This window comes from Mobula birostris, chromosome 6, assembly GCF_030028105.1.
Source record: "Mobula birostris isolate sMobBir1 chromosome 6, sMobBir1.hap1, whole genome shotgun sequence".
Lineage (NCBI taxonomy): Eukaryota > Metazoa > Chordata > Chondrichthyes > Myliobatiformes > Myliobatidae > Mobula > Mobula birostris.
In genome coordinates this window covers 164707012-164731505 of record NC_092375.1, presented here as the reverse complement: position 1 = coordinate 164731505, position 24494 = coordinate 164707012, and the positions used below count along the sequence as shown (strand labels likewise).

Genomic DNA, 24494 nt, shown 5'->3' with positions numbered 1-24494 from the left:
TATAAGATTATTAAGGGATTGGACATGCTGGAGGCAGGAAGCATGTTCCCACTGATGGGTGAGTCCAGAACCAGAGGCCACAGTTTAAGAATTAGGGGTAGGCCATTTAGAACGGAGTTGAGGAAAAACTTTTTCACCCAGAGAGTGGTGGATATATGGAATGTTCCGCCCCAGAAGGCAGTGGAGGCCAAGTCTCTGGATGTTTTCAAGAAAGAGATGGATGGTGCTCTTAAAGATAGTGGAATCAAAGGTTATGGGGATAAGGTAGGAACTGGATACTGATTGTGGATGATCAGCCATGATCACAGTGAATGGTGGCGCTGGATTGAAGGGCCGAATGGCCTACTCCTGCACCTATTGTCTATTGTCTTTCCTTTTTTTGAGGCTGTCCTTAGAATTTATCTTTTCATACAAGTTTCCAGTTCCAATATCTCGAGGTTGTTCGGTACAAAGCTTTGTTGGATAACACACCTGTGAAATCCCTGTGATTCTTTTACTACCTGCTTGATAAATGCAAAGAGTTATTTTAATAATATTTCAATTTTAAAAGGTATTTAATTCACAATCAAATTGAAAATGTATTTCCACTAATAATCTGGTTTAAAAAAAATCAGTAAGGAATCTCTCCATATAAAAACTAAATATGCTCTGAGTTTGAAATCAACAATTTTGTGCTCACAATAACTTATAATACGAAGTTCCAACTAGTCTCACACGTTCAACAGCAAGAACCTTCAGAGAGAAATAAGTTCCGCTCATTTACCAGCAGCAGCTTTAATGGCATAACTCCCATCACACTGGAGGGAGGGGAAATGCAGTACCACTTAAAATAACTTCTTATAGTTTGCTGAGTAGTTCAGGTACTCACAAAGTTATCAGAATGTTGAGGTTGAGAAACATTCAAAAATTATTAAAAATGATTTGCATTTTTTATGGATAACTAAGAATATAAATCCAAAATACTCATAAACACTGAAAAATACTAAAACAACAAAAAAAATGATGTTTAACTTTATGGTGGGTTACTTCTTGAGGAGTCTGACAGAGAAATATAACTGCTAAAATACCTGTGAAGAATTAGCTGAAATATTGAAAATTTGAATAAAAATCCTACATTTGCAGGCAATTGTGCAGGGAAATGTTAGCAGATACTTGGGGAACTGCTGACAAAGTATGGGTTTTTATGCTTTAAAATAAACTACCCTTTATGTAAACATTGTCTGTTAGAACCATTTTTACTATATTTAAGCAGGTCCTGTCCTTATGATAAATTAATCAATGTAAAGTGATGAGGGTTAGGCATAGGGCTAGCAACTGCATCCTAAAAAACCAAGAGCTACAGAAGTTCCAAAGACCTCCTCCCTGGGAGAAGAAGGATCTTCGAAGATGGACTATACCCAGACATAACTTGAAAGAATGGCCCAGCACAGAGGATGCTAGTGAACTATTACCAGTAGCCCTATGCCCCAGCAGGGGTTATGGGCTGAAGAAGAAGATGACTATTAGAGAATATTTTGAAGAGGTACATACATGTCTGTATGAAAACTGGCATTCCTGATTGGACTGACTATACAATTTTCCACTGTTTTCAAATTCTTCTACTTGACACTCTTTGGAAGAATTAGACTTGGAAACTTTGGAGTCGTTTCCAACATCTTCCATGGAAAGTTTTGTGTGTTCTTGTGTGTTTTCTGCAAGATGGAGAGTGAAAATTCTTCTTTCAGTTTCAGTGAAATATTTTGTTGGGAAACCTGATTTGGTTTGAGGTAGTTTCATTCTAAATGGATGGTTTAAAATGGTAACATAGCACTGAGTATTTATGCCTCCTTCACCAGAGATCTTCATTTTATCTGTTACTCTCTGGACATCTTCTGTGGGTAATCCCAGAACATGACTGTCATCTGAGGCATGTTCAGAAGCTAACTTTAGTGCTTTGCTCTCTTTTACTACTTGAGCTAAATCCACACTGGACTTTGGTGAAGCCTTGATCAGCTCTTCTTGCTCATGGTTCTCCATTGTTTGAGATGTCATTTGCAAGTCTGGATCCACAGGTGATGATTGGGTGAAACCACTGGAATCCGTCTAACAGGAATTAGAGAAACACAACAATTGAGCCACGTTAACTTCAATGAGTATGCAAGTATTAACATTTCATAGAGTTTATTGAAATGTCAACTGTTACCAAAAATCAGGAAGGTACAAAAAAAAACAATTGTGTATATAAGATACACTCAGTGGCCACTATATTAGGGTACCTCCTTACCTAATAATGTATCCACTGAGTGTATGTTTATGGTCTGCTGCTGCTGTAGCTCATCCATTTAGAGGTTTGACATGTTGTACATTCAGCAATGTTCTTCTGCACATCACTGTTGTAATGTGTGGTTATTTGAGTTACATCTGCCTTCTGGTCAGCTTGAGCTAATCTGGCCATTCTCCTCTGACCTCTGCTTTCACCCACAGAACTACCACTCACTGGATTTTTTTTTTCTGTTCCTGGGACCATTCTCTGCAAAATCTGGAGACTGCTGTGCTTGAAAATACTAGGAAATCAACAGTGTTTGAAATACTCAAACCACCCCATCTAGCACCAACAATCATTTCACGGTCACATTACATTTCATCACATCACATTTCTTGCCCATTCTGATGTTTGGTCTGAACAACAACTAAACCTCTTGACCATGTCTACATACTGCCACATGATTGGCTGATTAGATATTTCCATTAACGAGCCAGTGTACCAAATAAAGTGGCCACTGAGTATATATATATATATCATTTTATCGTAGTTCTGATAAAATGAGATCAGCCTTTAACATTAACTTGGTTTCTTTTTCTTTCCATCAGTGCTGCTAAGTATTTCCAACATTTTCTCTTTATTTCTGGCATTCCATTTCTCAGCTTTTAAAATTAAATGTTATGTATTACTTTAAAAGCATTTCTAAAGGGAGATATGGCACTATAAAATGCAGGTGTTTTGTTTGATACTTTCTCCCCTATTCACTTAGTTATTGCCTCCTTTCATACAGATGTATTCCTTATGCTGCACCTCCTTGGCTTTAGTAACTACAGTTTTCCTACTATGCTTTCTTTTTATTAGAGCTCTGTTCTGTCAGCTCTTTCTGTTCGTCCCTCCAAGCCTGCTTGGCTAAATGGCTTTCATTGCTCTTCATCTTTTTTTGACACCTTTTTAAAAATATTCTACGGTTCAAGGCTTTATGCTATTTTACCTACAATGTTTTGGTATTGCTTAAACCTTTCTCCCTTTGCTGAACTGTCTACTGTCCAATTTATCCCCACTGAAAAAACTGCTACTATTAAATTTAGATAAAAACTTTATTTCCACTTCATGAATATTGCAACAGTGCTGAGAGAGGTATTCCTGGGAAATGTACTGTGAGGCTATATGCGTAGAACTTCAAAATGAGAAGGGGGTGATCATTTTGATAGGATTATACTACAGGCTTTCCCAATGGTCAGCAGAAACTAGAGAAGCAAATATGTAGGGAGACTGCAGATAACTGTAGGAATAAAAGGCTTGAAATAGCAAGTGATTTTAACTTCCGTAATATTAGAGCTACCGAGTAAAAGAGTATGATTACGAAGCCTTTGGTCTAACTCCCCCATACCGACCACAATACCCAGACAGCTAGTCCCAATTCCCTGTGCTCAGCCCATGAAGCTCTCTCCATGAACTTTTTTATATGATTCATAAGTTTGTATATGTCCATCAGGAACCCTGCCCCCACAAACCTCTCAGCCTCTTTTGCTTCAGGAAAAGAAACACAGTCTATCCAGTATCTTCCCATAACTAGTGAATCTGCTCTGCAGTCTCTCCAATACAATCTCAATCTTCCTGTGATATAGTGGTCTGAGTAAAGAAAGAGAGAGAGCTAAATGGGATATGGTGTTTATGTTCATCTGTATATAAGATGAAAGAAGTGAGGCAGATGGTAGGCACATTATAATTGTCAAGCTGGGAGGTAACAAGGTCAATTGGAACATTTCACTAAAAGACTGTGTGTGGGTGTTGAACATGGAAGAAAGTGAAGTTGACAATGCTGAGAATATGTAGTGTGAAGTTGTCAGGTCAGCTTCAGACAGTTCCCAGGTCAGAGTCTGTAACTAAAGAATCCAGCTGGAACTGGAAACCTTGTCTTACAATATTTAATTGGTGACAGTTTCTACTCAAGCATTACCGTGTGTCAGTCAAGCAATATTCTCAACAATAAGAAATAGCATTAAAATCCAGACTTTTCTGCTTACCACATTGTGAAGTTTTGATTCAAGATCTCTTAACCCATTGCACAATTCCTTTATTGATTCAAGGATTTCGTTATGTTTTGTCACCATTTGCTTCACAATGTTCTTTGCTTCTTTGGGACCTTTAAATGTAAATATAGACACATTAAGTCCTTTGCTTTTCAGACCAAACCTATGAAATTCTGCAGATGCTGGAAATCCTGAAGAAGGGTCTTGGCCCAAAACATCAATGCTTTTCCATAGATGCTGTCTGACCTGCTGAGATGCTCCAGCATTTTGTGTGTGATGCTTCAGATCAAGTCTGATTGTCAAATGCACTATCCTTGAATACATTCATTTTTAATTTGCTGCAACCTTCTCTCTGTAACCTTCGATGCCCTTACTAATCAAGAAACTATCAACCTCGGCTTTAAATATACCAAATTACTTGACATGCATAGCCATCTACGGCAATGAATTCCACAGATTCACCACCCTCTGGCTAAAGAAATTCCCCCTCATGTCTGTTCTAAAGGGATGTCCTTCTATTCTGAGGCTGTGCTCTCTGGGCCTAGACTCCCCGACTACTGGAAACATTCTCTCCACATCCACTCTGTGTAGGCCTTTCAACATTTGATAGGTTTCAATGAGATCCCTGCTTATTCTTCTGAACTCCAGTGTGGACAGGCCCAGTGCCATCAAATGATCCTTATACAATAACCCTTTCATTCCCCGGATCATTCTCATGCACCTCCTCTGGACTGTCTCCAATACCAGTGCATCGTTTCTTAGGTAAGATGCCCGAAGCTGCTCACAATACCACAAGTTTGGTCTACTCTAAACAATGCCTTATAAGACTTCAGCACTATATCCTTGCTTTTATATTCTAGACTTCTCAAAATGAATGGTAACATTGTATTGGCTATCCTTAACCACCAACTCAGCTTGTACCTCTGATTTCTGAATTTTATCCCCATTTAGAAGATAGTCTATGCCTTTATTCTTTCTACCAAAGTGCATGACCATACACTATATTCCATCAGCCACTTCTTTGCCCATTTTCCTTATCTAAGTCCTTCTACAGGCTCCCTGCTCCCTCATCACTACCTGCCCCTCCACCTACTTTCGTATCATCTGCAACATTGGCCACAAAGTCATCAATTCCATCATCCAAATCATTGGCATACTACATGAAAAGATGCAGTCCCAACACCGATTAAAGAAAGATAAAGATGGGCAGATTACCTTTGTCATAGGGATGTCATTTGTGACCTTGATTAGATCCATTTCAGTGTCAGAGCAGAGGAAGGGAGGTGATTGGAAGAATTCGGCTATGAAGTTTCAGGCAAGATGAGCAGGGTGTTTTGCTCATTAACTCTTTTCCAATGACCTTGTGATTCCAAATTTCACCTAACCGTCATGTCAAATACATTTTTCCTTTCATTCAACTAAGGTAACAGAACCTCATCCTGTTTTAACAGAACTCTATATTTCATCTTAAAGATGAATTCCATTATTTTCCAGGCAACTCAGTGGCACAGTGGTGTAGTTAGTTGAGTTATTGTCTTACAGCTACAAAGCTCTAGGTTTGATCCCGATTTTGGTGTTGTCCCTGTGGAGTTTGTACACTCTCTCTGTGACTATGTGAGCTTCCATCAGCTGTTCTGATTCCCATTTCCCTCACATCCCAAAGATATGCAGGCTGTTGGGTTAAACGGCAACTGTAAATTGTCCCTATTGTGTGGCTGAGTAGTATATCTGGGTAGGGTTGATGGGAATGTGGGGATTACAAAGATAACACATGATTACTGTAAGATTCCTGTGAATAATAGGTTGGTAGTAGACTTGGACTCGAACCAAGAAGCCTGTGCTGTATGACTCTGCAAGAGTAACTAAGAGTATCTAAGTTATTTCAGTTATTACACTACATGCTTTTCTCTCTTCTCGATTGATGTTCCCTTCAGCAGTACTATTGCTGCTAACTTCAAAATGATTGGATAAATTTAGGAGACAATATTTTAACTGTAGGCAGTTTAAACATGCTGGCTTTGGAGTTACGAAGTAGATAATAGCCCCTTTATGATTTATTGGAGAGTCTCAGTGGAATTCAGCTGAGATCCATCTGTTTACAGCATTTTTTAAAATAGTAAAAGCTAAAAATTGTAGCAGATTTTCCTGCAGCTGTGACTGGGAATAACGAATTAGCATTAGGAAATCTACATAATTTTCAGTTAAGCTTTAGCAAATTGAAGTTAACAGTCTCTATAGGAGTCTGCTTGTTACTCGGTTCCAAATCTCAGCACATGAATGTAGAGGAGTATTGTTAAGTAGGATACTGTTAGTGTAGCAAAAGGAATTTGTAACCTTGCACATATATCCATTTAAATCATGGTGACAAATGAAACTGATGCATTTCTTTACAAAAGAAATTCCTTGCCTTTTGTTGGTTTGTCAGTATGTATAGATGTATCCATTTATTAAAACGTACCTATGAGGAGGTGTCGGGAATTTATGTCTTATCCTACGTATATATAGTAGACAGTTGTCACTAAATCAAACGGAATGCTTTGGATGCCTTTAAGGTTGTATATATTTAAAGTGGCAATAGCGATAAGCAAGCACAATTTACTAAGCTATGAATTCTTATTTATAAATAGCAGTGACTTTAGAAGTACAAGAAATAATAACGGGTTTCCAGCAAAGCAGCAGGATTGTAACAATGAAATGCAGTTTTCGTTTGGATATCTAATGGAACCTGGAAGAAGTCAAGACGTATAAATGTAACCCGCAACTATCCACAGATTCATTGATACTGGCTTTGCACAGTGAAGACAATGTGTGCGCTCAATAATCCCATGCTAGTCATTAGGACTGCTTGTCCACAGTGCCCATGGTTCTTATCAATCACTGGATCAACTTGTGTTGAGCAGGCAGAAATGTGGGTAAACTCTGCTAGTTGATAGGAAAGGCTGGTGAGTAAAGGAAATATCAGGTACAGTTTTAACAATACTTAAATGCTTATTTTCTGACTTTTAGCAGCAAAATTGGCACAGTACACAGAAATGGGATCAAATAAATGGAAGTAGTACATTACTTTAATACCACATTAACTAGTTTTGAAAAATATTTCATTGACTGAGAACCCAGTTGGGGCATGATGAAGATTTTCTTTGAAATGAGAAGTTTCAATGAAGCTGACTTCCATTCATTCCAGAATGATAAGTGAAAGAACATCTGCCCCACATACAGAGGAGGAAGGTGTAAAAACCTATCAAGTAACCATACAATGGGAGGTAATAATAGCACAGTGCCTTGTTTCTCATTTCAGGACAGCAAAGCAATATGTGAAAGGGTTCGATTACCCAAGGATGGCAGGCAAGTAATACAATGGCTTTTCTTCCTCCTTCCCAAAAGTTAATAATGCATCCCCTGCACACTGCACTTGTGGAATTCAGTAACTCAGGTGTGCACAGCTCTCTAACAATCACTTGTACACAGAAATATTAAGTCTATTCTTTCACTTTTGGAATCCCCAAAATATTAAAACACATTTCTTCTATTATCTGTTCTGGATTTGCTGCTCTTTTTGATTTTATAAATGACTTGTGTGAGGGAATGGCAGGGTGGGTTATTAAATTTGTAGTTGGCACAAAGGTTTATGGTGGATAGTATGGGAGGTTGCTATGGCCAGTGGGTCACTGATAGGTTGCAGAGCTGAGCTGAGAAGTAAGTGGCAGATGAGGTTCCATCTGGAGAAGTGTGAAATGATACACTTTGGAAGATTGGACAGGAAGGCAGAGTACACAGTTAATGGCGGGATTCTTAACAGTGTGGAAGAACAGAAGGATCTCGGGGTCCACAACCATATATCCCTCAAAGTTGCCATTCAAGTTGATAGGGTGGTTAACAAGGCGTATAGTGTGTTGGCCTCAAGAGTCAGGGGACTGAGTTCAAGGGCTGCAAGATAATATTGCAGCTTGAAAAAAACTCCGGTTGTATTATGTTCAGTTCTGGTCACTTCATTGTACAGTAGGAAGGATATAGAAGCTTTAGTGGGGATGCAATGGAAATTTACCAGGACGCTGCCTGATTGAGAGAGCATGTCATACACAGAATGTAGAATGTAGAACATAGAACATTCAGCACAGTACAGGCCCTTCAGCCCACAATGTCAATGTTGTGATGACCTTTTAACCTACTCTAAGATCAATCTAATTCTTCCGAATTACATATCCCTCCATGTGTCTATCTAAGTCTGTGAAATGTCTCTAATCTGCCTCTCTCTTCACCCTTGGCAGCACATTCCATGCACCCACAACTCTCCATGTTTAATTAAAAAAAACAAAAAAAAAACCACACACCTTTGACAACCCTATCTTTCCTTGTCTCCAATCACCTTAAAATTATACCCCTTCGTATTTGCTCTTCCCATCCTGGAAAAAGTCGCAGGCTGTTCACTCAATCCAAGTCTTTTATCATCTTGTAACTTCTGTCAAATTATCCCTCATCTTCCCCCTCTCCAAAGAAGAAACCCCTAACTCACTCAACCTACCCTCATAAGACATAAGCTCTAGTTCAGGCAGCATCCTGGTAATCTACCTCTGCACCCTCTGTAAAGTTTCCACATCCTTCCTACTGCACAATGAGGCGACCAGAACATAACACAATATTCCAAGAATGGTCTAACTGGGGTTTTATAGAGCTGCAACGTTACTTTGTGACTCTTGAACTCAATCCCCCAATTTTATGAAGGCCAACACAGCTTTCACCTTCTTAACCACCCTATCAACTTGTGTGACAACTTTGAGGGATCTATGGATGTGGACCCAAAGTCCTTCTGTCCCTCCACACTGTCAAGAATCCTTATGAGCAAAAGTTGTGCAACTAAGCTTTTCTTTTTGAAGCAAAGTAGGATGAATCCATCACAGGTAAAGCCTTCCCCACCATTGAGTACACCCACATGAAGCATTGTGGCAGGAAAGCAGCATCCATCATCAGGAACCCCCTCCACCCAGGTCACACAGTCTTCTGTCTGCTGTCTTCAGGAAGGAGGTGCAGGAGCCTCAGGGCTCACACCACCAGGTTCAGGAACAGTTATTACCTGTGAACCATCAGGCTCTTGAACCAAACGTTCACTCAACTTCACTTGCTCCATCACTGAAATGTTCCCACAACCTATGGACCCATTTTCAAGGACTCTTCATCTCATGTTCTTGATATTTATTGCCTATTTATTTATTGCTGTTATTTCTTTCTTTTTACATTTCCCAGTCTGTTGTCTTTTGCACACCAGTTGAACGCCCAAGTCAGTGCACTCTTTCATCGGTTCTCTTATGGCTATTGGTCTATTATGGATTTACTGAGTATGCCCACAAGAAAATGGATCTCAGGGTGACATATATGTATTTTGATAATAAATTTTTGTTGGACTTTGAAAGAGCTTTATAGGATGATAAGAGGCATAAATAGGGTGGGAGCCAGCATCTTATTTGCAGGGTGACAAGAGGGCATATTTTTAAGGTGATTGGAGGAAAGTAAAGGGGGGGGGGGATGTCAGATGGAGGTTTTTACAAAGAGAGTGGTAAGTTCATGGAAAATCCTACTGGGGTGGTGGTAGCGACAGATACATTAGGGACAATTAAGAGACTCTTACACAGGTACATGGATGAGAGTAAAATGGCAGGCTATGTGGAAGGGAAGGATTAAATTGATACTGGAGTTAGTTGAAAGGTCAGCTCAACATCATGGGCTGAAGGGCCTGTACTACGCAGTACTGTTCTATGTTCTAACACTAACTAATAAACATTAAAACTTCAGGTGTTCCTCCCAAAGACAGACCATTGATACAACGTGATGGAGTGGTTCTAGAGGTTCCTGGGTGATCCCAGTGGGAAAAGGATGCAGAAGGCCCTGCACAGTCAATGAAAAACTCTGTCCCTCCCAGCTTTAAGAGTGCCACAGCCCTGAGCCCATGCTCAACATGTAGATGCAGCTCGTTTCTGCCTTATGAAACTAAATGTCTCTGTACTGATCACCTAAGTTTGTGACCATGGACTTAAATAGGAATTGCTTCCATAAACCACGTTTTAGGTTTTACAGAATAAACTTTCTCACAAAAGATAAATGTGAAAAATTCTGCTGTAAGCCAGAACCTCAACTGCTAGAAAAGATCATTGACCTGAAAATGTAATCTTTAGTCCCTCTCTAGACGATGATTTCCTAAACTCACAGAATTTACTTTGGCAGTTCACTCTCAGTTTTGTACATCAACATAACTATATATACCAGTTAGTATTCTTGCCTAGAGATCCCATAAGCGTCATGTGAATAAATACATGGAAGGACCACAAGTTGTTCTTTCTGCAGGTGAGATGAGGGCACCCTTGAGGCACAGTGAGTATATGAGTACTGACGGAGCAGAGTGAAGGAAAATTTACATTGCATCCAACCATTTAATACTAATTTGTATACCTTGATATTGCAAAGATGACAGGAGGAGTTAGGGCACCCTCCCTGCAGTGACATTACACAGCTTAGTGAGTGCAATAAAAAAAAGAAATGCAGTAACTATTAGCTCTAACCATATAGCCGTTTTGCCATATCTGTGATTTGTTGGATCCTCTCCTCCTGTTGTGGTACAGTAGGCCATACAAACTTCTCAAACTGCTTGTAGAGAATTGCCACTGCTTCCTTCGTCTTGCACTCGGAAGAATACTTTCCAACTCTAAATACTGTACCACTCGTGTCTTCACACCAGAACTGACTCTGAAATGGAGATTGTAAATATCAAAATCCTGTGTTTTTCTATACATAATATGTATACATATAGAGTCATATAAAAGTATGGCACAGAAACAGGCCCTTCAGCCTGTCTAGTCTATGCCAAGCCATTTAAACTGCCTGCTCTTATTGACCTGCACCTGGACCATAGCCCTCCACACCCCTATCATCCACGTATCTATCCAAACTTCTCTTAAACGTTGACATTGATCTCTCATGCACTACTTGTGCTGGCAGCTTGTTGCACAGTCTTACAACCCTCTGAGTAAAGAAGTTTTCCCTCATGTTCCCCTTAAGCATTTTACCTTTCACATTCCTCCACGATATCTGGTTGTAGTCCCACCCAACCTCAGTGCAAAAAGCCTGCTTGCATTTACCCCATCTATGCCCCTCATAATTTTGAAACCTCCTATCAATCTCTCCTTGATCTTTTACATTCCAAAGGAATAAAGTCCTAAGCTATTCAATCTTTCCTTGTAACCCAGGTCCTCCAGACCCAGCAACATCCTTGTAAATTATCTCTGTACTCTTTCGACCTTATTTACATCTTTCCTGTAGGTAGGTGATCAAAACTGCACACACTACTCCAAGTTACAGTAGTCTTGTACAACTTCAACATAACATGCCATCTTCTGTACTCAGTACTTTGATTTATGACGGCCTACATGCCAAAAACTTTCTTTACAACCCTATCAAACTGTGCCGCCAATTTCAATGAATTATGGACCTGTATTCGCAGATCCCTTGGTCTACCACACTCCTCAGTGCCCTACCATTCACTGACCTACCTTAATTGGTCTTACTGAAGTGCAACTCCTCTCACTTGCCTCCATTAAATTCAATCTACTAGTTTTCAGCCCATACTTCCAGCTGGTCCAGATCTCGCTGCAAACCATGATATCCTCCTCACTGTCCACTCCACTACCAATCTTGCTGTCATCCAGAAATTTGCTGATCCAGTTAACCACATTATCATCTAGATCGTTGGAACAGATGATAAACAACAGACCCAGCACTGACCCCTGAGGCACTCCACTAGTCACTGGCCTCCAGTCACAGAGGCTACCATCTACTCTCTGGCTTTTCCCACAAAACTAATGTCTCATCCAATTTACTCTCTCATCTTGAAAGCCTAGCAACGGAACATTATTGACCAACCTCCCATACGGGACCTTGCCAAATGCCTTGCTGAAGTCCATTTAGACAATAACCACTGCCTTGGCTTCATGAACTTTGCTGATAACTTCCTCAAAAAACTCTATAAGATTGGTTAGACACGACCTACCATGCTTGAAGCCATGCTGACCATCCTTAATCACTCCATGTCTATGCAAATACTCATATATCCTGTCCCTTAGAAAATGTTCTAATAACTTTCCCACCACTGATGTCAGGCTCACTGGCCTATAATTTCCTGGTTTATTTTTAGAGCCTTTCTTAAACAGGAGAATAAAATTGGCTATGCTCCAATCCTCTAGTACCTCACCTGTCCCTAAGGATGATTTAAATATCTTTGCTAGAGCCCCAGCAATTTCTGCACTTGCCTCCTGCAGGATCTAAGACCATAAGACATAGGAGCAAAATTAGGCCACCTGGCCCATTGAGTCTGCTCCACCATTCAATCATGGCTGATCCTTTTTTTCCATCTCCTCCTCAACCCCAGTTCCCGGCCTTCTCCCTATAACATTTGATGCCATGTCCAATCAAGAACCTATCAATCTCTGCCTTAAATACACCCAATGACCTGGCCTCCACAGCTGCATGTGGCAACAAATTCCACAAGTTCACCATCGTTTGGCTAAAGAAATTTCTCTGCATCTCTGTTTTGAAAGGGTGCTCCTCTATCCTGAGGCTGTGCCCTCTTGTCCTAAACTCTCCCACCATGGGAAACATCCTTTCCACATCTACTATGTCCAGGCCTTTTAACATTCAAAATGTTTCAATGCGATTTCCCCCCTCATCCTTCTGAATTCCAGCGAGTACAGACCTAGAGCTATCAAATGTTCCTCATATGATAGCCCTTTCATTCCTGGAATCATCCTTGTGAACCTCCTCTGGACCCTCTCCAATGCCAGCACATCTTTTCTAAGATGAGGGGCCCAAAACTGTTCACAATACTCAAGGTGAGGCCTCACCGGTGTCTTATAAAGCCTCAGCATCACATCCTTGCTCTTGTATTCTAGCCCCCTCAAAATGAATGCTAACATGGCATCTGCCTTCCTCATCACCGACTCAGCCTGCAAGTTAACCTTCAGGGTGTTCTGGACAAGGATGCTCAAGTTCCTCTGCACCTCAGATTCTTGGATTTTCTCCCCGTTTAGAAAGTATTCTGTACACTTATTTCTACTACCAAAGTGCATGACTATGCATTTCCCAACATTGTATTTCACACCTTGTCAGGCCCTGGGGATTTATACAGCCTAATTTGCCTCAAGACAGCAAACACCTCCTCCTCAGTAATATGTATAAAGTCCACGATGTTGGCTGTTTCCTTCTCCTGAGTAAATACAGATGCAAAAAATGCATTTAAGATCTCCCCCATCTCTTTTGACTCCATGCATGGATTACCACTCTCATCCCCCAGAGGACCAATTGCGTCCTTTGCTATCCTTTTGCTCTTAACATATATATAAAATCCCTTAGGATTCTCCATCAACCTTGTCTGCTGAGGCAACCTCAAGCCTTCTTTTAGCCCTCCTGGTTTCTTTCTTCAGTGTTCTTTTGCATTTCTTATAATATGCTTTATGCACCTCATTTGTTCCTACCCGCCTATACCTGCAATGCACCTCCTTTTTTTCTTAACTGGAGTCTCAATATCTCTTGAAAACCAAGGTTCCCTTCACCTGTTATCTTTATCTGATGGGCCCACACAAGCTTTGTACTCTCAAAATTTCTCTTTTGAAGGCCTTTCACTTACTTAGTACACCTTTGCCAGAAAACAACTGTCCCAATCCACACTTGCTAGATCCTTTCTGGTACCATCAAAACTGGCCTTTCTCCACTTTAGAATCTCAGTCCATGGACCAGACTTACCTTTTTGTGTATTTACTTTTAAAAACTAATGGCATTGTGATCACTAGATGCAAAGTGTTCTCCTACACAATCTACTATCACCTGCCTTGTCTCATTCCCTAATAGGAGATCAAGTATTGCACACTCTCCCATTGGGACTTCTATGTACTGATCAAGAATACTTCCCTGAACACATTTGACAAACTTGATTCCATCTTGTCCTTTTACAGTATGGGAGTCCCAGTCAATCTGTGGAGAGTTAAAATCACCTACTATAACAATCTTATGTTTCTTACAACGGTCTGAGATCTCTCTGAATCCGTGCCTCTAAATCCCACGGACTGCTGGGTTGTCTGTAATATAGCTCCATAACGTGGTCTAACTTTTGTATTGCTCAGTTCCACCCATAATGCCTCACTAGATGAGTCCCCCAGTCTACCCTGGCTGAGCACTGCCATGACATTTTCCTTGACTAGTAACACCACCCTTCCTCCTTCAATCCCTCATGCTGCCAGCCCTGCCCCTCCTGCAACCAAATTTCACTAATGGCTGCAATATCATAATTCCAGGTGTTAATCCACACCCTGAACTCATATGCCTTTCCTATGATACTTCTTGCATTGAAACATATGCAGCTCGGAACACTAGTTTTGAGTTTTGATTTCTGACTTTGTTTGAGGTCATAACAACATCTGTCTCCACAAGCTCTCCACTAGCTTGTTCTAGGCTTCTGGTTCCCATCCCCCTGCAACTCTGGTTTAAACCCCCACCCTCGTGTAGCACTAGCAAACCTTCCTGCTGGGATATTAGACCCCCTCCAGATCAGGTGCAAACCGTCCCACCTTCCCTGAAAGAAAGCCCATTGATCCAAAAGTCTTATGCCCTACCTCCTACATGACCTCCTTCACCACTTGTTAAACTGTATAATCTTCCTATTTCTGGCCTCACTAGCACGTGGCACAGGTAGCAATCCTGAGATCAAACCCTGAAAGGTCCTGCACGTTAGCTTAGCACCTAACTCCCTGAACTCACTTTGCAGAATCTTATCACTCTTCCTACCTTTTTCATTGGTACCTACATGGACCACAACCTCTGGCTGTTCACCCTCCCACTTAAGAATGCTGAGGACTTGATCCAAGATATTCTGTCCCCTGGCACCCAGGAGGCAACATACCACCCAGGAAACTCCTTCTAGTCCACAGAACCTCCTTTCTGTTCCCCCAACTAATAATTCCCTATCACCACAGCTCACTTCTTCTGGCCCCTTCCCTTCTGAATCACAGAGCCAGACTCAGTGCCAGAGACCTGACCGCCATGACTTTTCTCTGCTAGGTAATTCCTCAACCCTCATCCCCAACAGCATCTAAAGTGGTACTGTATACCTGTTGTTGAGGGTGTTAGCACAGGTGTACTCTGCAATGGCTGTTTAATCCCTTTCCCATATTTGTAAAAATGAAATAATGGTATTATTTCCACACCTAAATGGCCAGTGATGTTGTGGGGATGGAACTGGACTCTCTGACGGTCGTGTCTGAAAAGAGGATGCTGTCCAAGTTGCATGCCATCTTGGACAATGTCTCCCATCCACTACATAATGTACTGGTTGGGCACAGGAGTACATTCAGCCAGAGACTCATTCCACCGAGATGCAACACAGAGCATCATAGGAAGTCATTCCTGCCTATGGCCATCAAACTTTACAACTCCTCCCTTGGAGGGTCATACACCCTGAGCCAATAGGCTGGTCCTGGATGTATTTCCTGGCATAATTTACATATTACTATTTAACTATTTATGGTTTTATTACTATTTAATTACTTATGGTGCAACTATAACCAAAACCAATTTCCCTCGGGATCAATAAAGTATGACTATGACTAAATAATGTGTTCCATCTATGCCAGGACTATTGAAACAGCCAAAGGTCATTTCAAATGTATGTACATGTTTTTCACTTGCAATTAGTTACACAAGCAAAAATTAGATGTAAAGAACATACTATAGTTAAATTTATTGAGTACATTCAAATACATTGCCTACCTCTTCCATTGCCTTTTGTAAATGTACAGTCATGTCCATGTTTTGTTTGTATTCCTCTACTGTCTTGTTAAGTTCATTAAAATCCCTCTGTAATTCATTCAGGGATTCTTCAAGTGAATTTACTTCTGCTTTGTTCGTGCATATTTCAAGAGCTTTATTGACTTTTGTCGCACACTGAAGCATTTTCTTTTTGAAGTTCTTAATACAGAAAAATATAGATATCAGCTAATGTACATGTACAACAATCAGAGGGTGCAGTTGCACCAAATGATTATGTTCGGTCATTGAAAGTAGGTATACTGTTTTACCTTAATTCTTTCAATGTACATTTCAACTTGCTGGACTTGAGTCCTGGAGACCTTCAGATTGCAAAATTTTTCTTTTTTTTTCAGATGATTGAATTTCAAGTTGTTAAACTTCCTCTTGAGGTCTTTATAGGATTCTTTTAACTTCAAATAAATATTTTGACAAGATTATTTACTTATCTTGACTCTAAAGTATAATTTTAAAGAATCACATCTGAATATCCTTGATACCTTCAGGGGAATGATAATTATATAAATGATAACTGCAGTCAGAAAGAAGTCAGCTTATTTAATAGGCAGCTTCATTTATTACTTAATTGGAAGAACAATGCTTTGTCATAGGACAAATAAAGCATTTAATGGTACCAACAATAAATATTGTAGCCTTAGTTTTCAATGCAGTGCAGAAGTTTATTCAATTTACCGTCATCTATCTACGAACTTTGTAAGAACATTTACTGCTTTGTGAGCCTTCCTTTGAAATGGATTGACAGAGGCACAGGGTATGACAGAAGCACTGTCAGCTCATTTCCAGCCTAGGAACCAAATGCAGTGGCCTAGGTCACAGGCAAGGAAATTTGCTACTCTATACCAACGAGTGCCAATGTCAGCTGTTGTAAAATAATCAAATCAATCATTGCATCACGACGGTTGGAAGATATTTTCTTGCTCTGCAAGGAAAAGTTATAATGCATTAAAGGGTGGAGAAAACCGCATGTATTTCAGGAATTTTTAATCAGTCATTTAAACCTTTGCCACAATGGAAAATACTTCATCATCATATTGGGGTAGAAAGCATATATTGTTTCTCTTTTATAGGTAAAATAAGTGCAAACCACTCACAGCAGTAGGATAGCTTGTTCCTGATCTTTGCAGGCTTTGGTTCTAATGACAAATTTGGCAACATCATATTTCAGGCAGCCTATTTGATTAAGGTTCTTTAGTAAATGCAAGGAATAATCAAAGGAACAGAAATATTTTTCTCAACAATTATCCCAATGATTGCATCCCACTTCAATTTGAATGATTTGACTCATCCCTAAATTGGAATGTATCTGAAGGCATCATCCTACAGCCTGAAATTATTTCTCTGGAGATTGGCTCCTTTTGCTAGCACCAGAGGACATAACTGTACCCCGATGCAATTTTGTAGATGATCTTGGCCTCTTTGTTCTGAGATATGATGATTGCAGAACCAAATTAAATGGACCTGAGTAATTTCTGACTCTCCATGTGGGAGGATGGTGTAAAAGTACTGACCATACTTGTTTGAAATTATCCTAACCCATGACTGGGAAAAGGCCATTAAGATAAATGGATGATTTTGTGATATTATTGTCCAACAATTCTATCCACGAATTTGAAAAAAGTAATTGATTTGAATAGTATTTTCAAAGATGTCTTTTAAATTAATAGAAGGTAAATTGATAACTCTTGCATTTTCTTGTATACAGATTATCCACCAGCTAATGTCTCCCCTTCTATCCAATGGTTTCTCCAGACAAGCAATATTCTAATACCTAGATATTAGTGGGTACCCTGTTCAATGATGAGAGAATAAAATGCAGAGATAATTATTTCCCTATCGGAAGATGCAGGACATGCAATTGTTTTCCCTTTCCTTGTGGTTATTAATTTCACACAAGGAATTCAGTGAAGTGAGGAAACAGCCTCAATGTTACTGTGCTCAATCTAAACTATAGTTTATATTTATGTCGATATGTGTATTACTGAATTAAACTTAAAATTTAGTTCTCCAGAAATTGGGTAGTTTAATTCATTATTGATATTATTTCTTGTTTAAGGTTTGACTTTCAATACTGAAATACATCTCTAGAAATACATATTCATTAGCATGAAAATCACGCCATTATAATTCAGACTCATGTCAAAGAGAGACAGCTGTTCTCGATGACCCAACACCACATCTTTTTATAGGTTTAAAGTCACCAGCTTCTTTTAAATCCCATGATACTGACACCACTTGTAATGCAGTCTCTGAGATGGCTTCAGTTTTTATTTCACAAGAATTTTACCAACTAAGTGTCCAAGTTAGGCCAATATTCTCTCTATATCGAATATTTTCTGATGACTAGTTCAGTAGGTTATGTTTGTTGGTTCAATTTTACCTTCATTCTGGAAGTGTCTGTTCCTAAGCATAATTGTCATATCACAGCTGTTGATAGAGCCTTTGCCACCATTTGCTTAAACCTCCAACCCATGTGGTTTAAATAACATTTATAAAGCTTTTCTAACATTCAGCTTTTTAATACCGTTGTCATAGTCCTGAACTACCAACACAAGTGTTTAGATTTCAAATTAGGAAATACAAATCAGCCAGATTTTGTGGACAAAATAATATTGTGTTACGTTCTTTGACCTTCAATATATGTCACAGTCAAAGAATTTAAACATAAATTAAGCATAAGTATTTCCTTCTTCATATCTCATTATTGAGAACATCTCTTATAGAGTCATAGAGTATGACAGAACAGGAGCAGGTGATGTCTCTGTATGCTTTATTTTGCATCTGAACATAATCACTTCTGTGGCTGGTGAATAACAGGCTTGCCTGCATATTGCCAACCAATAGGCACACAGTATGTTACCTGCATTTTGCCAACCAATAGGCACACAATATGTTACCTCCATTTGCCAACCAATAGGCACACAATCTGTTACCTGCATTTTGCCAATCAAGTGGCACACAATATGTTACCTGCATTTTGCTAACCAATAGGCACACAGTATGTTACCTGCATTTTGGTAACCAATAGGCACACAGTATGTTACCTGCATTTTGCCAACCAATAGGCACACAATACGTTACCTGCATTTTGCCAACCAAGTGGCACACAGTATGTTACCTGCATTTTGCCAACCAATAGGCACACAATAGGTTACCTGCATTTTGCCAACCAAGTGGCACACAATATGTTACCTGCATTTTGCCAACCAATAGGCACACAGTATGTTACCTGCATTTTGCCAACCAATAGGCACACAATAGGTTACCTGCATTTTGAATTGGGTGTAATTAACCAAAAATACAAGCTGCTGCACCCTTCCAGCAGCCCTTTGTACATTTCTGCACATCAGATACCCCGCACTTAAAGGCTCAATTTTACAAATCTTAAAGTTACAAAATGAAACTTGAGGATGCTGTCAAAGCCAAAAATCTTAAATATTCTCTATTAATCTGAGAAATTAGCCCAGTCCAGATTGAAGGAACTTGCTACCTGATAAGCCAGTTAAAAAAAAATCTCCTCTATTCCACAGTTATTTAAGAACCAAGAGCCAGATTATTATGAGATTTTTGAATATAATCACATTGGAGTATAAATATTTGCTTTACTTTTTCAGTTTATTTTACAGGTGAGGAGAATACAGAATACCAGAAGGACATCTATATGTGCTTTATTGACCACAGCAAGGCCTTCGACTGTGTCGATCATGACAAACTATGGATCACATTAAGACACCTGGCCGTACTGGAACATTTGATCATCCTTATGCGCAATCTTTATATCAATCAAGAAGTAGCAGTTCAAATGGGAACAGGAAAAACAGAATGGTTCAGCATCCATAAAAGGGCGTGACATGGCTGTATTCTCTACCCCTGCCTATTTAATTTACACACCTAATTAATCTTCAGAGAAGGAGGAGTATACGAGGAGAATCAAGGGGTGAGATTTGGTGGCAGAACCATCAATAACCTTCATCATGCTGATGACACGACAATACTGGCTGAAAATGAAGAAGACCTGAAGCAGCTGCTAACCAACATCAAGGAACATAGCCTCAAGATGGGTCTGCATCTTAATCTGAAGAAGACTAAGATTATGACTACAGGCAGCATAACCAATTTCAATCTCAGTGGAGAGGAAATTCAACTGGTTGACAGTTTCAGCTTGCTAGAATCAATGATTAACTCTGAAGTGGCAAGCAGTCAAGAAATCCAATTAAGAATTGCCCTTGGCAGAGCAGCCATGAAGGATTTAGAGAAGATCCTTGGGAACAGGAATCTATCTCTACATACTATGATTCCACTATTGCAGGTGATGGTGTTATCATCGATATTATACGGATGTGAAAGTTGGATGGTAAAGAAAGATAGGAAGCGTATCAACGCCTTTGAACTGTGGTGCTGGACAAAATACTACATATCTCATGGACCTCTCATAGGTCTTCAACAATATCAAACCAAGTCTCTCTCTGGAGAGACTTGACAAGACTCAGCCTTTTGTTCTTTGGGCACGTCATGCAAGGAAACAGCTTCCTGGGAAAGGATATCATGCTCGGCAAGATGGAAGGAGAATGGAAGAGAGGAAGGCTGCCAATCAGGTGGCTGGACACAATAAGGACAGTTGTGAATGCAACGTTATTAACCTTTGTGAGGGTTGAAGCTCATTTAGGGCAACTATCCATAGGGTCGCCAAGAGTCGATAGTTAACACTTAACAACAAGGAGGATATCCATGTTAGATAGTTATGTAAGTCACACTTTATACTATAGGAAATGTAGAAATTGTGGCCTAGTGGCCCAACAGCCTTCCAAATACAGGGACCAGGATTCAATCCTGATCACAGATGCTATCTATGTGGAATAGACAAATTTTCCTCATTACCATTCTCCCCTGATTTCCACCAGGTTGTTCTTTTTCCGTCTGCATCGAAAGATGCACTGGTAGGCTAATTCAGCGGTCCCCAACCACCGGGCCGCGGACCAGTACCGGGTCGCAGAGCATGCGCTACCGGGCCGCGAGGAAGCGATATGATTTGGCGATATGAGTCAGCTGCACCTTTCCTCATTCCCTGTCATGGTCACTGATCACCCATTACACATGCGAAGTCATGACCCGCGCGTCATCCATGTCAGGGCGGGAAGGCGATCAACTCCTCAAGCTTGCAAGTGACGACGGGCTGAAAAGTACGTTTGACATAACATCTCTGTCAGCATTTTGGATCAAAGTCAAGGCTAAATATCCTGAGATAGCCACAAAAGCATTGAAAACGTTGCTTCCATTTCCAACATTTTTCTGCGAAGCGGAGTTTTCTGCAATGAATGCAACGAAAACTAAACTGCGGAATAGACTGGACATAAAGAACCCCCTTCGAGTATTGCTGTCTCCCATCACCCCTCGATAGGACCGTCTTGTTGCAGGAAAACAAGCCCAGGGCTCCCACTGATTCAACGATATTGGTGTGTTGCAATGATTTTATATATTCATACGGGGAAAATATGTGCTGTGTGTTTAATATCCAAACGTTGCTTAAAATGTTATGATGCTATTGACTTACTTATATAACCATATAACAATTCCAGCACGGAAACATGCCATCTCGGCCCTTCTAGTCTGTGCCGAGCGCTACTCTCACCTAGTCCCACCGACCTGCACTCAGCCCATAACCCTCCATTCCTTTCCTGTCCATATACCTATCCAATTTTTCTTTAAATTATCATATCGAACCTGCTTCTGCCATTTCTACTGGAAGTTCGTTCAACACTTACTTCAAGCTCCCCTGATAATTGACTTATCATTATATCTGTGCGAGGAAAATATGCGCTCGGTGTTTAATATTAAATTCGTTAGATAAACCCTTTTAGAAACAAAATTGAGCGTATTACCCACTTATCACCTATATTCCGGTAGTGATTAACACCCACCCCCACGAACAGAATCGCCAAAAAGGATTTGCTTCGTGGGGGAGGTGAGCAGCTGGTCACAACGCGCATGCACATTGGTGCCCGCGCAAGGCTTCATGGTCATTGTAGTCTTTTGGGTAAACAACGTATTTGGCTCTACTCTTGTCTGTTGGCAACCCTACCCCTCCCCCCCACCCCGGTCGGCCGCTCCGCAAGAATATTGTCAATATTAAACCGGTCCGCAGTGCAAAAAAGGTTGGGGAGCCCTGGGCTAATTAGCTATTGTAAATCCTCCTTTAGTACATGTAAATACCAGAACAAATCAAAGGGAAGCTAGGTGCATAAATTGCAGGGTTGCATGTAAATAAAGAGGGCAGGGAAGGGAACTCATGACATTGTCCTATTGGCCCTCCATGTTGTAATAATTAAGAATTCTGCTTGCATACACCTACAAAAATAAAGACAAAACTGAACATGAAGAGTAGGATAGAGGTTCATCTTTAGAGACAAATCAACGGTACCGCAGGTAATGCTGCTGTTTCACACTTCTAGTCCAATTCTGACCACCTGTGTGGAGCTTATAGGTTTATACTTAAAAATAAAAGTTAATTACATGCACAAACAACCCCTACAAATACTGAAAAAGTAGAAACTAAAGCAAAATCTATTTTTTAAAACAGAGATTTCCCTCTCTTTTGCCTCCTCATCCATATTCCTGTGATTCTCATTGAAATCAAAGGGTCACGGAACTTGCACCAGACTAACTTAGTATGAATCAGAATCAGGTTTATTGCCACTGTCTTATATGACATGGAATTTGTTGTTGTGTGGCAGCAGTGCAGTAAAAAGATATAAGATTACTATAGATTACAAATTAAATAAATAGTGCAAAATAAGGAATAATGAGGTCATGTTCATGGACCATTGAGAAATATGATGATACAGGGGAAGAAGCTGTTTCTGAATTGTTGTGTTATACTTCCTTCCTGATGGCAATAATAAGAAGAGGGTATGTCATGAACTGTGAGGTCCCTAGTGATGGATGCTGGCTTCCTGAACCTCTGCCTCTTGAAGATGTCTTTCATTGTGAGGAGGTTGTGCCCGTGATGGAGTTGCTAAGTCCATAACCCTTTGCAGACTCTTGCAATCCTGTCCAGACTCCATACCAGGCTGCAATGCAACCAGTCTGAATGCTCTCCACTGTACTGTACATCTGGAAAAAGTTGCATGAGTTTTTGATGACATACCAAGTCTCCTCAATATGTTGAGCCCAGAATAGATCCTCCAAGATGCTGAAATTCAAGAACTTGAATCTGCTTAGCCTTTCCACTGTTGACCCCTCAATGAGAACAGATGCATTTTCTCCTGACTTTCCCTTCCTGAAGTCCACAGTCAACTCCTTGGTATTGCTGACATTGAGTCCAAAGTTGTTTTATGATACCTCAAAGATGTCGCCAGCAGTTTTTGTAGACTTCCTCCAGTTTGCCTACAAAACAGCATATTTTTTTTCATGTATTTCTTTTCTTTTCAAGGTGGCTGGGGTTCTGTCAGAGTCCATGACCTAAACTGCAAACAGTGACTGCTTGTGCAGCCTGGCATTTCTCTCTTCTTTCTTTCTCTCTCTCTCTCTCTCTCTCTCTCTCTCTCTCTCTCTCCCCCCTTCTACTGCTGCTTGTGTGTGGGGGAGGGAGCTCTGATGTTACTATCATTCATTCTTTGAGATGTCTTCATGGATGTCTCTGTGAAGAGTAAGAGTTTCAGATTGTGTACTGTATCCATTCTCTGATATGAAATCGAACTATTTAAACCATTTGAAACACTCAGCCAGCTCATCTATCTCACCTCTGTCCAACTCCTCATTGCAATCTGAGATTTTGCGAACAATAATGATGCCAGCTGTGAATTTATAGATGCATTTGAGCTGTGCTTGGCCACCTGGTTGTGGGTGTAAAGAGAACAGAGCAGTGGGCTAAGCATGCATTCTAGAAGTGAACCTCTATGAATTGTCTTTGAGGAAGAGATATTATTTGTGCTGTTGACTCCCATTAAGTCATAGGTGGAACAGGCTGTTGTATATAATATTTATTAGAAATTACTATAATTGCACATAGAACCATAGAACATTACAGCACAGAAACAGGCCTTTTGGCTCTTCTTAGCTGAGCCAAACCATTTTTCTGCCTAGTCCCACTGACCTGCACCTGGACCATATCCCTCCAAACACCCCTCATCCATGTACCTGTCCAAGTTTTTCTTAAATGTTAAAAGTGATCCCACATTTACCACTTCATCTGGCAGCTCATTCCACACTCCCACCACTCTCTGTGTGAAGAAGCCCCCCCCTAATGTTCCCTTCAAACTTTTCCCCCTTCACGCTTAACTCAGGTACTTTGGTTTTTTTCTCCCCTTGCCTCAGTGGAAAAAGCCTGCTTGCATTCACTCTATCTATACCCATCATAATCTTAT

At 40.3% G+C, this 24494-nt stretch overlaps 1 protein-coding gene across 2 annotated transcripts in view; it reads right to left on the bottom strand.

Moving 5' to 3' along the window:
• ccdc141 (coiled-coil domain containing 141) overlaps positions 1-24494 on the bottom strand; it is a 142616-nt gene that overhangs the window by 13615 nt on the left and 104507 nt on the right. For both annotated transcript variants that reach the window (XM_072261776.1, XM_072261777.1), the window contains exons 18-22: positions 16386-16526; positions 16078-16275; positions 10827-11010; positions 4270-4388; positions 1531-2082 (exon numbers count right to left, since the gene is read on the bottom strand). In XM_072261776.1, coding sequence (XP_072117877.1) covers positions 1531-2082; positions 4270-4388; positions 10827-11010; positions 16078-16275; positions 16386-16526 — 1194 coding nt within the window. The remainder of the gene's footprint in view (positions 1-1530; positions 2083-4269; positions 4389-10826; positions 11011-16077; positions 16276-16385; positions 16527-24494) is intronic.